Here is a 16,852-nt window from a genome sequence, read left to right on the forward strand (position 1 = left end):
AAAAGGGAGGGGCTCTGGAGCAGGGGACTGAGAGCAGTAGAAAGGTCATGGACATGGATGGGATGCAGCTCATAACAATGCCGGGCGAAGGGGTGGATGCTGGGGGCACCAGAGCAATGAGGCAGTGGTTGGAAAGGGGCCATGGAAGGTGCAAGGTCAGAGATGACCTACAGGGAGAGCAAGGTGGAGCAAATGGCTTTTTAGCTGAGCAAGGGCTCGAGGAGGTGGGGGGCTAGCGAGTGGGAGGGGATACCAGAGTGGAAGCTGGTGTCACTGAGGGCAAAGTCAGAGATGCAGAAGAGAGCTAGGACTCCAGGTTCAAGAGGAAGGTACTTTGGGAGGGTCTGGTAGCTGGCATATGGGGGATGAGAGAAGAACTGAACAGTGTTGTACTACTGGGGAGGAGGAAGGTGGGGAGCAGCAGGAGGGGGAGGGGAGGAGCTTTTGACCCACCTGCCTCCTACAGACCTTCACTCACTTTGGTGCTTGTATTTCTATTCATAGATACCTGTGAATGGGCCAGATCCCCAGATGAGGTCAATCAGCTGAGCTCCACTGACCTCTTTGGGGGTCTCACTGATTTCTCCACTGAGGATCCAACCCTGGACATTGCTAGTATCATGCAGGCTGTGCACGAGTGTCTGCAGATGGAAATACACAGCTCCAGGCCTGAGACAGGTTGTGCCTGTTTGCATACTTGAGCGTCATTGCATGTGTCCAATTTAACATCCGTTGGTGTCTTCACAATTCTCCCTACAGTACCTTGCTGAGGATCTTCTTCAGGGCAGAATTGTCCTGCTTCAGTTCGAAGACCGATTGCTCCAACTCCTTGTTCTCCCCTTCTAGGTGGGCTACAGCTCTCTGCAATGTCAGCAGTCTCTCCCGGAGAATGTTGTTCTCATCCTGCACGTTCTGCAGCGATGCTATAGCCTCCTGCTCACTCTGCTGCTGATGATGGACTATCTGTGACATACCCAAGAGATGGATTGTAAGGCTTTGGGGCCAGATACCCAGCTGGTGTAACACTGCTGCATCAGGTTGGGGAAGGTGGGGACTTTAAGGAATTCTTATGCCTAGTGAGAGTTCAAATCCAGACACCAGCTGAACAGAGCAGTTGCATTTCAGAGTTAATAACAGTGTGATGCCTGTACCTCAGTGCTCTACTCTTACAGGAAGCAACTACAAGAGTCAGACTCCTTAGAATAGTGACATGTAGGCCTATGATTTACAGACAACATTTTCAATGTCATGTGCCTAAAGCTAGGCAACAAAAGCCATAAGTAGGCACCTAAATAAACGGTATGGGAGCTAGGCCCATGGGAAATGGGGTGGGTTCCTAGGTCTGAAAAATGTTGGCCTACTCTTTTTTGGAGCAGATATTTTCTATCTGTAAAATTGCCCCTGGCACCTGGCAATACTGGAACCCGACATTCACCAGGCCAACCTCTTGGTAATGATAGCATCTATGGTCCAAGCGGTGAGTGTTTCATCACACATCGGGCCTGGTGAATATAGGCTTATGGTGACATTCAAAATGTAATTAAGGTTAAAGATACAGGGCCAGCTCCTGACTGATGCAAAGCAGTGTGGCTCCATTGAGTTGTGCAGCATACACAGTTGTATTTCACTGTTCCACGTAACATGGCAAAATGGCTATTGCTAGGCTACAAACTTCACAGCAGACTGTGTTCTGGTGTGTTACATGTCACATGCGAAGGGACACCCTGTCATGAAATGGATCATGCGACACAGGAGAACGAGATGCCGCCCAACCTGTCTCCAGGCTCATTTTGTCAACAGCTGGTCGCTGCTGGGCAGCCCAAGCCTACCAGAAGGCCATGAACAGAAGTGGGTACAAGATGGTGTATAGATACAACACCTAGCACAATGGGGCCTTGTTCTCTGTCAGGGCCCCCAAGGTTACTTGTTTTCAGGGGCTGAAGCTCTTTCTGATGTTTTTCTGTGAAGTCCTGGGTAGCAGTGGAAAAATAATCCCTCGGTGCACAGCTGCAGTTTGGGAGGTGACACATTTTCACACACTATTAGGCTGAGGAGGCCAACCCTTCTTTGGGATTGGTGCTGTGCAGATTGAGGCTAGTGTAAAGTGGTGCAGCCACAGGAGGAAAAAAATGGTTACTCACCTCTCATAACTGTTGTTCTTTGAGATGTGTTGCTCATATCCATTCCAATTAGGTGTATGCGTGCTACATGCACAGTCGTCGGAAAGTTTCCCCCTAGAAGCACCCATCAGGTTGGCTGTGGAGCTCCCTGGAGTGGCGACTTCATGGCGCTCAATATAAGATGACACTGCCGACCTGGTGCCTCCTCAGTTCCTTCTTGCTGGCTACTTCAATAGAGAGGAAGGCGGTGGGTTTGGAATGGATCTGAGCAACACATCTCGAAGAACAACAGTTACAAGAGGTGAGTAACCGTTTTTTCTTCTTCGAGTGATTGCTTATATCCATTCCAATTAGGTGACTCCCAAGCCTTACCCAGGTGGTGGGGCCGGAGTTAAGGAAATGCTGATTGTAGAACCACTCTATTGAAAGCTGCGTCATCTCTGGCGTGCCAGAAGATGGTGCAGTGAGAAGTGAAGGTATGCATCGAGGACCAAGTCGCTGCCCTGCAGATTTCTTGGATTGGGACCTGGGCCAGGAACGCAGCTGATGAGGCCTGGGCCCTACTGGAGTGTGCTGTGAGAGCCGGGATTGGCACTCTGGCCAGTTCATAGCATGTGTGGATGCAGGACGAGATCCAGGAGGATGTTCTTTGAGATGACACTGGGACTCCTTTCATCTGGTCTGCCATCGCTATGAACAGCTGGCTTGATTTTCTGAATGGCTTAGTGCACTTGATGTAGAAAGCTAGTGCTCTTCCAACGTCGAGGGAGTGTAGCTGCTGCTCCTGGGTACTGGCATGAGGCTTAGGGTAAAAGACAGGCAGAAAAATGTCCTGGCTGCTGTAGAAGTGTGATACTACCTTGGGAAGGAAGGTTGGGTGTGACCTGAGTTGCACCTTATCCTTGTGGAAAACCATGTAAGGCGGTTCAGAGGTGAGGGCCTTTAACTCAGACACTCTCCTCGCAGACATAATGGCAACCAGGAAAGCTACCTTCCAAGACAGATACAGGAGAGAGCACATCACCAGTGGTTCGAATGGGGGCCCCATGAGCCTGGAAAGGACCAGGTTAAGGTCCCATGCAGGGATAGGCTGCCTGATCTGGGGATGTAGGCAGTCCAAACCTTTGAGAAAGTGACCAACCATATGGTTGGCGAAGACGGATCGACCAGATGCTTCTGGGTGGAAGGCCGAGATAGCAGCGAGGTGTACCTTTATGGAGGATGCTGCCAGGCCTTGCTGTTTCAGGTGTAGGAGGTACTCTAAGGTGAGGAATATCGGTGCCTGGAGGGGGTGTGTGCGATGCTGGTCACACCAACCCGAGAATCTTTTCCACTTTCCTAGATACGTGGCTCTAGTGGAGGGCTTCCTGCTGCCGAGGACCTTCCTTACTCATTCTGAGCACAGAAGTTCCATGGAGTTCAGCAATGAAGCTTCCAAGCCATGAGGTGGAGGGATCGTAGGTGGGGGTGACAGAGGCGACCATGGTCCTGAGTAAGTCACGGAGGAGAGGTAACATGACGGGTGTGTCCACGGACAGCTCCAGTAGCGTGGTGTACCAGTGCTGGCGAGGCCACGCTGGAGCTATCAGAATTACCTTTGCCGCTCCCTGCGGACCTTGAGCAGGACCTTGTGCATGAGAGGGAATGAGAGAAAGGCATAGAGCAGGCGACCTCTCCAGGATAGCAGAAATGCATCCATGAGGGAGCCTGGGCTGCAACCCTGGAAGGAGCAAAACATTGGGCACTTCCTGTTGTGTTGAGTGGCAAACAGGTCAACCTGGGGAAACCTCCACCTTTGGAAGACGAGGTGTCTGACATCCAGTTGGATGGACCACTCGTGAGTGTGGAAGGACCTGCTGAGCCAGTCCACCAGCGTGTTCTGAACTCCGGGTAGAAAGGATGCTTCCAGGTGAATGGAGTGGGCTATGCAGAACTCCCACAGATGAAGGGCTTCCTGGCACAGGGGAGAGGATCGAGCTTCCCCTTGCTTGTTGATGTAAAACATGGCGGTGGTGTTGTCCATTAGAACTGCTATGCACTGGCCTTGCAGTCGGGCCTGAAAGGCCTGGCAAGCAAGGCGCACCGCCCTCAGCTCCTTGATGTTGATATGTAGGGAGAACTTATCCTATGACCACAGGCCCTGTGTCTGGAGGTCCCCCGATGTGCCCCCATCCCAGAGCTGATGCGTTCATAACCAGGGACAAGGAAGGTTGAGGGCTGTGGAAGGGGACTCCTCTGCACACGACTAGGGGGTCGAGCCACCAGCGAAGGGACGTGAGGATCTGCCCTGGCACCTTGACCACGGAATTCAAGCTGTCGCACCCCAGGCAGTAGACCAAAGCGAGCCATGCCTGCAACAGTCTGAGCCGCAGCCTGGCATGCCGAATCACTTAAGTGGAAGAAGCCATGTGGCCGAGGAGACTCAGGCACCCCCTTGCTGTTGGGGTTGGGAATTGCTGGAGGCTTTTAATTATGTCCATGATGGCTCAGAATCGTGACTCCGTTAGAAGGGCCCATGCCTGGACCAAATCTAACGCTTCCCCAATGAATTCTATTCTCTGGGTCGGTTCCAGGGTTGACTTCCCCAAGTTGAGGAGGAGAACCAGTCACTCAAACGTGACCTGATCAAACGGATTTGGGACTGCACCTGCGTCCTGGTGCGGCCCCTGAGCATCCAGTCGTCAAGGAGGGGTATATCTGCACCTGCTGGTGATGGTGGAAAACAGCCACAACCAATATGTCCTTGGTGAACACTCAGGGGGCTGTTGAGAGGCTGGATTGTAGGGCAGCAAATTGATAATGTTCATGGTTGACCACAAAGCGCAGGAAGTGCCTGTGTGCTGGACGGATTGCTGTATGGAAGTACGCGTCCTTCATGTCGAGGGCAGCATACTAGTCTCCCAAATCCAGGAAGGGGATAATAGTGCCTAGGGAGACCACGCAGAACTTCAACTTTACCATGAATTTGTTAAGCCACACAGGTCTAGGATGGGTCTGAGACCCCCTTTGGCCTTGGGGATTAGGAAGTATCGAGAGTAGAATCCCTTGCCCCTTAGCTCCTGAGCAACCTCCTCCACCACTCCCATGGCGAGGAGCGCCTGGAAAGGGGGTGGGAGGGAGGATAGGAGCAGAACTGGATACAGTATCTTGCTTCCACAATGCGGCGGACCCAGCAGTCTGAGGTTATTTGGGATCAGGCATGGTAGAAGTGGGACAAACAGTTCAAAAAGAGTGGGGAAGGATCTGGGAATGAGTCTGGTGCGCTGTCCTCCGGCATCCCTTTAAAAGGCCTGCTTGGAACCCGACGATGGTTTGGTTGGGCCCTGGCCTTGTCTGGAAGGGGGGTTGGAAGGCTTCCTTCTGCCCTTCCTGCCCCTTCGTCTGTAAAAGTCCAGCCTCGGCTGAGGAGGGTAGGAATGCTGCTGCAGCTGTTGGGGCTTGAAATGCTCCCATTGGGTTGCTGGGGTGTGCATACCCAAGGATTTCAAAGTAACCCTTGAGCCTTTTAGGTTATGCAGCCGAGAGTCAGTCTGCTCTGTAAACAGGCATGCCCCATCAAAAGGCAGGTCCTGCATTGTCTGCTGAACCTCGGGCGGTAGGCCCGAGGTTTGCAACCATAAGGTGTGCCTCATGGCAATACCTGAGGACAAGGTGCATGCTGCCAAGTCCGCAGCGTCCAGTAAGGCCTGTAAAGAGGTCCGTGCCACCACCCTGCCCTCCTCTACTATGGCCCCAAACTCATCCCTGGACTGAGCTGGCACAAGCTCCTGGAACTTGAGCATCAAGTTCCAGGAGTTGAAGTTATATCGGCTCAGAATTGCCTGCTGGTTGGCAATCCTGAGCTGGACCCCCTGACCCCCGTAGAGTACACTTTACGCCCAAACCAGTCCAGGAGCTTGGCCTCCTTGGATTTGGGTGCTGGGGCCTGCTGCCCCTGCCTCTCTTTCTCATTTACAGCCACAATCACCAATGAACAGGGCTGCAGGTGCATAAAGAGGTATTCGTACCCCTTTGAGGGCACAAAGTACTTCCTCTCAATGCCCTTGGCTGTGGGAGGGATGGAGGCCGGAGTCTGCCAGATAGTCTTGGCATTGGCCTGTATAATTTTGATGAGGGGCAGAGCCACCCTTGAAGGACCTTGTCGACCACGGGGTCTTCTGACTCTACCACCTCCTCAGCCTGCAGGCCCACGTTGAGTGCCACCCTGTGCAGGACGTCCTGGTGGGTGCAGCTGTCTACAGGAGGCAGTCCGGAGATGGAACTGCCTGCGATGGCCTCGTCTGTGGAGGAGGATGAAGAGGCTAATGGGGGCAGGGTTCTCCTGCCCTTCCTGCTCATCAGGAGCCTGATGACCTGTGTGGTAGGCCCAGGCTCAGGAACTGGAGTTGGTTCTAAGTGGAGACAGGGTCACAGCGCCTCCTCAGCACCCCTAAGGGTGGGGCGACTGGCTGAGGCCTCTGGCACCCTTGGTTCAGAGGTGGCCGATTGGGAACCTTTAGATTGGGTGCCCCGGGCCTGGTGGTACACCCACGGAATCCAAAATGGCCACTGTGCTGGTCCCTGCCACTGCGCAGGCCATGGTCCTGCTCCCACCTCAGAGTGTCCATGGCCAGACTGGTGCTGGTCCTGCTCCGAATACCTAGATCCCACCTCCGAGTATGAGGACTGGGATTGGGACTGTGAGGGCCAGGGTGGAGCCAAGCGGTGCTGAGCTGGGGAGCGGTGCCATTAGGCTGGGGAGTAGTGCCACGACCTGGAGCTACACGGGGTCATCAAGCAGCATCGGAACCATTGCCGGGTCCAGGACCTGCTTTGTGAAGGAGACTGATGTGCGGATCGGTGTCACAAGTGGGAGCGCTGGCGTGACCTGGCGCAGTGCCATGATTGTGAGTGGTGCTGATACTCTGAGCGGTGACGGGACTCCAAGTGGTGCTGGGACTCGATCAGCGGTGCCAACTGCTGGATCATTGCATATCTTGCCTTGAGATGGCACCATACGATGCAGTACTGGAGGCTAGGCACGAATCCACGGTGCTGTCATGGCGATGAGGTCCCTCGCTGCCACAAAGGTGTCTGGAGTGGATGGCAGCTCCAACTCCTTGATGATGTGGGCCAGGGAGTCCAATGGCACCGGACTTGACGGTTCCCCTTGCGGGACCAAAGTCAACGGTGCCATCTCCACAGGCTTCGGCACTGGGTGCTCCTCACAAGGACGCACCCCACTGGCCGGCTCCAGAGGGGTAGGCCTCTGGGACAGAGAGCCACTCTTCCCTTGTTTCCGGTGCCACTTCTGCGCCAGGGATTGGTGCTAGGTCGATTCTGCTGGTTTCACTGCCAGGGAGCAGCAGTTCGCAGTTCTCTGCTACAGTCTGTCCGCGGTGTCGCTTCCACTACTGCTGCTGGGGCACTACGCACCGAAGAACTTGGTGCTGGACCCTGCAGTGCCGAAGGAGGCTGAGGGCTAAGTGCAGCCTCCATAAGGAGCTGCTTAAGGCAAAAGCCTCACTCCTTTTTGGTTCTGGGTAGAAGCCCCTTACAAATCCTGCACCAATCGGTTTGGTGAGCCTCCTCCAGACACTTCAGACAAACATTGTGAGGGTTGCCCGTTGGCATGGGCTTGGAGCAGGACTTGCAGGGCTTGAACCCCTGGGACTTGGGCATGAAAGCCCACCCAAGAAAAAGCAGTCAGGATAGAGGGTAAACCCCCCAGCCCAATTGCTACAAACTACTACTAAAATAAACTAAGTAAAAAGATATAAGAAACAACGAGAAAAACAAGAGCTAGGGAAACATGGAGAACTTGCTAAGCAAGACGCCACAGTTCCAATGTCCATCACTGGCGGTAAGAAAGAACTGAGGAGGCACCATGTCGGCCGGGTCTATATTGAGCAACATGAAGGCACCACTCCAGGTGGCTCCATAGCCGACCCGACAGGTGCTGCTAGGGGAAAAACTTTCCAATGACTGTGCACACAGCGCACACGCACCTAATTGGAATTGATATGAGCAATCACTTGAATAAGAAATGTGCCAATTTACACCACCAGAAAATGGGTCCCAACAGTTTCAGAGAGGACAGCTTTGTGGCTCCCTCAATGTTTGTATATCTGGTTTCTCTTCTTGACTTTTTCTCTTTGGGCCCAGTTCTGCTCTCAGTCCAGCAATGTAAATTTGGAATAATTCTACTAGATTTACACCACACAGCTGAAACCAGAGTCAGGACCTCTATCCCTACCAGTCTACATTTGTGTCTCTATCTTGCTTCCTCTTGTTGTTTTTTCTATTCCATCTTTTGCTGTCTTCTTTCCCATAATAAATACATACAGAACAACCAATACATAATTAAATACTATCTTACATGTATATAGTGTCTTTCATCCCACAGGGTTTTACTAACCATTGTATAAACAACTATTACTTATCTTGTGTCTTGGAAGCTGTGATGGGGCAGACAGGCCCCACACTGGCAATGACAGGGTTAAGGAGAGCCTGTGGACCCTGTTGACCCCATCTGCTATACCTGCAACCAATGGCAGGTGTGGAGAGAGGAACTGAAAAGTGGAAGAGACCTAACCCCGGGAAGGAGAGTAGAGATCTGCTGCTTCCTTGGGGAGGGCACCAGCTCCAGATAAGAACCTAAGGCAGCTTGTGGCATGGAGGAGCCATGTGGTAGACAGGATGACCAGGGCCAGGCAGACTGACAAAAAGGGACCAACCTCAGGGTGACAAGCCCAGACCACAGGGGTGGAGCCCTGGTTTTGAAGTGCACTGTTTTCTTTTTTGGTTTGGATTCACACACACCAGAAAGGGTAAGACTTCAGTGTGCCATAGGAGGGGGTTGAAGGCACCATGGCATCAGTTCCAGGAGGGGCAACACCTGACCACTCGAGACCCACACTTGAGTGAATTGTGTCTTGATGTTCCAGAAAAGGGGGTGCTGCCTAGACAACCTGGTAAAAGGGTCAGGCACGTCTGGGGTAGAACACAGCAGCTGGTTAACAGCCTAGAGCTACACTACACAACAGGCTTGTGGGAAGTGAAGACTACTCTATGCAGCTGATACGGCACTAGCCAACATCTACTTCCCCCAACTGCAATTAGGCCCCTCCACTGAAGCTGACTCCCCTCCTCTTGTAAAAGGGACGTAGGATCATTAATGCCCACAAGTACTTGGGGTCATAGTTTTGTGTCTCAATGAGAGCCCAGTCTCTCCAGTGGCACAGGGCCCTCTGTCCCATGGGAGGACATTTGCTTAACTAAGTCAGAAGAAGGCGTGCTACCTCCTGAGTCACCAGTCCCATTTCCCACAGCATGCTGGGTTACTTGGAGGGCTCCCATCCAGCTGCTGAACCTACTTAGCTAGATAGGAGGGTCTGAGTCTTCCCCCTCCTCCCATCTTCCTTCCCCTCCTTGTTGGCACTTCCCCCCTTGCTATGACCCAGCTTCTCCTAAGGAATTATGTTCACTGCCTGGTGTCTTGACTGGGATCAGGCCCCCTGTACTAGATGCGGTACACATGCTCCATATCTAAACAGGCAAAGGAAGCAGTATTATGAGGGGGAACTGAGGCCTAGATAGGCTAAGTGACTCACCCAAGGACACACAGGAATCTGTGGCAGAGCAGGGACTTGAACTCAGATCTCCCGAGGCTGTGTCTAGGGTCTTTAGTTCAAGGTCATCCTTCCTCTCTCCCCCACTCACCTCCTGCAGGTGCTTGACCTGAGCCTCCAGTTCCTTGCACCTCAGCTCCAGCTCTCCCAGCTGGTCCTGCAGCATGCGCATGGTGTCTGTCAGGCTGTGGTTCTGCCTCTTGCTGTCTGACAGTGTCTGCCGCACAGAGTCCAAGTGCTCCTGAGAAAAGAATGGGTCACAGAGGAAGCATTCAGAACCCAGGCACTGACTGCTACCTCAGCCCTGCCAGGTCTGCCTGTTCTTAATGCCCCGCATGTGTTAGCTGGCATCCACCTGGCCCTTCATGTGCAACAAGATATATACATTTTATATCCCAGTATAGAGCTCTGTCATTGCAAATGTACTATAGGCCAGTCCCCAGCTACGGGCCAGGTCCCCAGCTATTGGCCAGATCCCTACCTATTAGTCAGGTCCCCAGATGGGGTGACTCGGCGCTGCTCCACTGGAGTCTGTGGGCCAGGTCCCCAGCTGGGATGACTCACCGTCTATCCACTGTAGTCTACGGGTCAGGTGCCCAGCTGGGGTGACTCATTGTCGCTCCATTGGAGCTTACGGGCCAGGTCCCCACCTGGCATGAATTGGCATAGTTTCATTATAGCTATGTTGGGAATCATTAAGAAAGGGATAGATAATAAAACAGAAAATATCATATTGGCTCTATATAAATCCACAGTACGCCCACATCTTGAATATTGCGTGCAGGTCTGGTCGCCCCATCTCAAAAAAGATATTGGAATGGGAAAAGGTTCAGAAAAGGGCAATAAATATTATTAGGGGTATGGAATGGCTGCCGTATGAGGAGAGATTAATAAGACTGGGACTTTTCAGCTTGGAAAAGAGATGAATAAGGGGGGATATGCTAGAGCTCTATAAAATCATGACTGATGTGGAGAAAGTGAATAAGGAAGTGTTATTTACTCCTGCTCATATCACAAGAACTAGGGGTTGCCAAATTAAATTAATAGGCAGCAGGTTTAAAACAAACAAAAGGAAGTATTTCTTCACACATCACATAGTCAACCTGTGGAACTCTTTGCCAGAGGATGTTGTGAAGGCCAAGATTATAACAGGGTTAAAAAAAGAATTAGATACATTCATGGAGGATAGAACAATGAGGAGTCCTTGTGGCATCTTAGAGACTAACAAATTTATTTGGGCATAAGCTTTCGCGGGCTAAAATCCACTTCATCAGAGTAAGCAGTATATATATCACGGCATATGAAAAGATGGGAGTTGCCTTTCCAAGTGGCGGGTCAGTGCTAACAAGGCCAATACAATTAAGATGGAAGTGGCCTATTCTCAACAGTTGACAAGAAGGGGTGAATATCAAGAGAGGGAAAATTACTTTTGTAATGCTAACAAGGCCAATGCAATCAAGGTGGACGTTGCCCATTTCCAACTGTTGACAAGAAGGTGTGAGTATCAGCAGAGGGAAAAGTACTTTTTGTAATGACCCATCTACTTCCAGTCTTTGTTCAGGCCTAATTTGATGGTGTCCAGTTTGCAAATTAATTCCAGTTTGGCAGTTTCTCGTTGAAGTCTGTTTTTGAAGTTTTTTTCTTGAAGAATTGCCACTTTTAAGTCTGTTATTGAGTGTCCAGGGAGACTTAAGTGCTCTCCTACTGGTTTTGGAATGTTACAATTCTTGACGTCTGATTTGTGTCCATTTATTCTTTTGCATAGAGACTGTCCAGTTTGGCCAATGTACATGGGAGAGGGGCATTGCTGGCACATGATTGCATATATCACATTGGTAGATGTGCTGGTGAACGAGCCCCTGATGGTGTGGTTGATGTGGTTAGGTCCTATGATGGTGTCCCTTGAAAAGATATAAGGACAGAGTTGGCAACGGGGTTTGTTGCAGGGATTGGTTCCTGGGTTAGAATAATAGAATATCAGGGTTGGAAGGGACCTCAGGAGGTCATGTAGTCCAACCACCTGCTCAAAGCAGGACCAATCCCCAACTAAATCATCCCAGCCAGGGCTTTGTCAAGCCTGACCTTAAAAACCTCTAAGGAAGGAGATTCCACCACCTTCCTAGGTAACCCATTCCAGTGCTTCACCACCCTCCTAGTGAAAAAGTTTTTCCTAATATCCAACCTAAACCTCCCCCCACTGCAACTTGAGACCATTACTCCTCTTTCTGTCATCCGCTACCACTGAGAACAGTCTAGATCCATCCTCTTTGGAACCCCCTTTCAGGTAGTTGAAAGCAGCTGTCAAATTCCCCCTCATTCTTCTCTTCTGCAGACTAAATAATCCCAGTTCCCTCAGCCTCTCCTCATAAATTTGCTCAGCCTCTCCTCAAACCTCAGGACAAGCTGGCTGAAAGGGTTGCTAATGTTTGCAGCCATGGAGGAGAGCCAGGGTTCAGCCCCAAGCAGGCTAGGCTAATTACAGGGCTGCACTGACATCGTGCTAAATCCACAGGTTTGTAGATTTCCCGACTGAAAGGGCCCATTCTGCCCATGTAGCCTGACCTCCCATGGAACTCAGGCCTGTAAACTTCCCCCTGGGAGGTCCTGCAGCCAGCTGGTTTCCCTGTGATCTCTGAACAGGGCAGCTTGCCCTTGGGCCATGCTTCACCTAAACATTGGTTTGTTCTAAGACGTTGCTGTATTTCAGCTGGGCAAACCCCAGCGCATTGGAACCAAAGGGAGTGGTTACAAGCCCCCGTTCAGGCTGAGTTCCACCTGGTGCTGATCCCAGTGCTCCGCTCTCTGGTGGGGCACGGTGCATACTGCAGCACAGGGTGTTTGTGGGGTGGATTGGACTCCACTGGGATGTACACTGGTGGGTTCAGCAAGTGCAATGGCCTTCCCGACTGTGTCCAAAGGGCCAGTGGCTGCGCTGACGCCTTTTCCCCTGCTCAGTCCCACCCCCACATCGTCTGCTTGCTCAGTGCTGAGGAGAAGGGGTGGGACCATTACCTGGAGCACCCGGCGGTCTTGCTCCGCTGCTGTCAGAGCCTTCTGCAGCTGGCAGACGTTCTCCTGAAGGGCGGAGGACCCCAAGGAGGCATCAGTCAGTGCCTGGGAAAGGCTCAGTACCTTGTCCTTCAGGTGGCTCTCCTCATCCTCTTTCTGGGCCAGCGAGTGACCCAAGTGGCCCAGCTCCAGCTGCAGCTTGGCTGATTTGCTCTCACTGTCCCGCAACTGGCAGCGCAGGGCCTGGACCTGCTCCTGCAGGGCCTGGATTTTGGTATCTCGGTCCACCAGGCTGAGCTGGACACGCTGAAGTTCCCCTTCCATGGAGCAATGACTCAGCTCCAGCTTGGTGGCCCTGTTCTCGGCTTCCTCCAGGACTTCCTTCAGCCTCCGCTTGTCCGTCTCCAGCTTGATATCCTTGGCTTTCAGCCTAGTGACCTTCTCCTGAAAAACAAAGGTGACCTACCTCAGCAACGTGTATCATCCTTTCCACCACTGCCTGCAGTGTGCTATCTCCTCATGTGCATGCCCACCCCTCCACGCTCCTCGCTTGCATGCCTGCTCCCACCAGCGCACTGGTCCACCCCTCCACACTCCCCTCACGCATGTCGGCTTGCCCCCTCTGCTCCCCATTTGCACGGCAGCCCGGCTCGTTCCTCCACGCTCCCCCCTCGCACGCTGGCCTGCCCATCCACGCTGCCGCACCTGCTCCCCGCTCGCATACCAGCCCACCCCTCCACGGTCCCCACACCTGCTCCTCCCTTGCATGCTGGCCCGCCCCTCCACGCTTGCCCTACACATGCCCACCAGCCAGTTTACCCACCCATCCCTCCACGCTCGCTGCTCGCCCCTCGTGCGCCTGCCCAGCCTGCCCCTCCATGCTCCCAGCTCACGCGCCTGCTCCCCCCTCACACTCCAGCCTGCCCTTCCATGCTCCCTGCTTGCGTGCCTACTTCCCCCTCATGCACTGGCCTATCCCTCCACGCTCCCTGCTTGGGCACCTGTTCCCTCCTCATGCGCCAGCCCATCACACTCTCCCCACGCACACCTGCTCTCCCCCATGTGTCAGCCCATCACGCTCCCCACTTGCGCATCTACTCCCCCTTCACGCACTGGCTCACCCCTCCACACTGCCCGTTCACGCATCTTCTCTCCCCTCATGCATACTGCCCCCTCCCTGTGTCAGCCTGCCCCGCTCCCCCCACACATGCTTTCCCTGACCTGCTTTGGCCTGCCTCCACCCCCCCACAGGCCAGCTCCCTGCCCTGTGCACTGCTCTGCCACACTCTCTTTAATGCGTGCCCAGTTAAAAGCCAGCGGTATCCCTGCACTAACCTAGTAGCCTGGTGCCTGGCCCACATCCCAGTGCTGTCCAGGGACAGCCCCAGGTGCTATATTAGGAGGGTTCTTGGCCTTGTGTGGTGCCTAGAGATTGGTAGAAGGTGTGTAGGTGTGTAGTGGGGTAGGGTATGGGGGGCAAGATGGGAGGAGACAGATCAAGGCAGCTCTGGCTGGGAATCAGACTCCCAGTGTGACTGGCGATAACATGAAGGGGAATTTGCCAGGACTGGATGATCCGTGGAGTTCTGGGGGCTGTGATGGGCCTGTCCTGGGCAGCCTGGCAGATCTGGAGTGGGAGCAATCACCAGGACCTGCTCTAAACACAGAACAGTACCAGGGCAACTAACGGTGTGAGGTGGCACCGCTTTAGCTAGCTCACAGCAGCTGGTGCCAGTAGGGCTCTACAGAGGTGTAAACCTGGCCTGGAGCCATGTCACCTGTTGCCCGGGAATAAATGTGTACGGATGAGCCCTTTCTGGAGGCTCTCCGCGGGTCTCTGCGCTCCCTAGAGAAGCACATTTGTCTATGGAGGCCAGTTGATCCCTGGCAGTCATAGATTCATAGACATTAAGGTTAGAAGGGACCATTATGATCATCTAGTCTGACCTCCTGCACAATGCAGGCCACAGAATTTCACCCACCCAGTCCTGCAATAAACCTCTCACCTATGCCTGACCTGTTGAAGACCTCAAATCATGGTTTAAAGACTTCAAGGTGCAGAGAATCCTCCAGCAAGTGACCTGTGCACCATGCTGCAGAGGAAGGCGAAAAACCTCCAGGGCCTCTTCCAATCTGCCCTTCCCGACCCCAAATATAGCGATCAGCTGAACCCTGAGCATGTGGGCAAGATTCACCAGCCAGATATCCAAGAAAGAATTCTTTGTAGTAACTCAGATCCCACCCCATCTAACATCCCATCATAGTCCATTGGGCCTTTTTACCATGAATAGTTAAAGATCAATTAATTGCCAAAATCCTGTTATCCCATCATACCATCTCCTCCATAAACTTATTGAGTTTAATCTTGAAGCCAGATAGGTCTTATGCCCCCACTGTTTCCCTTGGAAGGCTGTTCCAGAACTTCACTCCTCTGATGGTTAGAAACCTTCGTCTAATTTCAAGTCTAAACTTCCTGATGGCCACTTTATATCCATTTATTCTTGTGTCCACATTGGTACTCAGCTTAAATAATTCCTCTCCCTCTCTGGTATTTATCCCTCTGATGTATTTATCAAGAGCAATCATATCTCCCCTCAGCCTTCTTTTGGTTAAGCTAAACAAGCCAAGCTCCTTGAGTCTCCTTTCATAAGATAAGTTTTCCATTCCTCGGATCATCCTAGTAGCCCTTTCTTGTACCTGTTCCAGTTTGAATTCATCCTTCTTAAATATGGGAGACCAGAACTGCACACAGTATTCCAGATGAGGTCTCACCAGTGCCTTGTATAATGGTACTAACACCTCCTTATCTCTACTGGAAATACCTTGCCTGTTGCATCCAAAGACCACATTAGGTTTTTTCATGGCCATATCACATTGGCGGCTTATAGTCATCCTGTGGTCAACCAATACTCCAAGGTCCTTCTCCTCCTCTGTTACTTCTAATTGATGCGTCCCCAGCTTATAACTAAAATTCTTGTTATTAATCCCTAAATGCATGACCTTACACTTTTCACTATTAAATTTCATCCTATTACTATTACTCCAGTTTACAAGGTCATCCAGATCCTCCTATATGATATCCTGGTCCTTCTCTAAATTGGCAATACTTCCCAGCTTTGTTTCATCCGCAAACTTTATTAGCACACTTCCACTTTTTGTGCTGAGGTCAGTAATAAAAAGATTAAATAAGATTGGTCCCAAAACAAATCCCTGAGGAACTCCACTGGTTACCTCCCTCCAGCCTGACAGTTCACCTTTCAGTATGACCCACTGTAGTCTCCCCTTTAACCAATTCCTTATCCACCTTTCAATTTTCATATTGATCCCTATCTTTTCCAATTTAGCTAATAATTCCCCATGTGGCACCGTATCAAATGCCTTACTGAAATCTAGGTAAATTAGATCCACTGCATTTCCTTTGTCTAAAAAATCTGTTACTTTCTGGAAGAAAGAAAAGGAATACTTGTGGCACCTTAGAGACTAACAAATTTATTTGAGCATAAGCTTTCGTGAACTACAGCTCACTTCAGCAGATGCATACAGTGGAAAATACAGTGGGGAGATTTATATAGACAGAGAACATGAAACAATGGGTGTTACCATACACATTGTAATGAGAGTGATCAGGTAAGGTGAGCTATTACCAGCAGGAGAGAGGGAAAAAGACACATTTTGTAGTGATAATCAAGGTGGGCCATTTCCAACAGTTGACAAGAACGTGTGAGGAACAGTGGTGGGCAGGAGAGGGGAAATAAACATGGGGAAATAGTTTTACTTTGTGTAATGACACATCCACTCCCAGTCTTTATTCAAGCCTAAGTTAATGGTGTCCCATTTGCAAATTAATTCCAATTCAGCAGTCTCTTGTTGGAGTCTGTTTTTGAAGATTTTTGTTGAAGAATTGCCACTTTTAGGTCTGTAATCGAGTGACCAAAGAGATTGAAGTGTTCTCCGACTGGCTTTTGAATGTTGTAATTCTTGATGTCTGATTTGTGTCCATTTATTCTTTTACATAGAGACTATCCTGTTTGGCCAATGTACATGGCAGAGGGGCATTGCTGGCACATGATGGCATATATCACATTGGTAGATGTGCAGGTGAATGAGCCACTG

At 51.4% G+C, this 16,852-nt stretch overlaps 1 protein-coding gene across 1 annotated transcript in view; it reads right to left on the reverse strand.

Moving 5' to 3' along the window:
• Positions 1–16,852, reverse strand: part of CROCC2 (ciliary rootlet coiled-coil, rootletin family member 2) — a 193,938-nt gene that overhangs the window by 15,663 nt on the left and 161,423 nt on the right. The window contains exons 31-33 of the mRNA XM_043491634.1: positions 12,743–13,183; positions 9,822–9,971; positions 763–963 (exon numbers count right to left, since the gene is read on the reverse strand). Of these exons, the coding sequence (XP_043347569.1) occupies positions 763–963; positions 9,822–9,971; positions 12,743–13,183 (792 nt within the window). The remainder of the gene's footprint in view (positions 1–762; positions 964–9,821; positions 9,972–12,742; positions 13,184–16,852) is intronic.

This window comes from Dermochelys coriacea, chromosome 9 (genome assembly GCF_009764565.3).
Source record: "Dermochelys coriacea isolate rDerCor1 chromosome 9, rDerCor1.pri.v4, whole genome shotgun sequence".
NCBI lineage: Eukaryota > Metazoa > Chordata > Testudines > Dermochelyidae > Dermochelys > Dermochelys coriacea.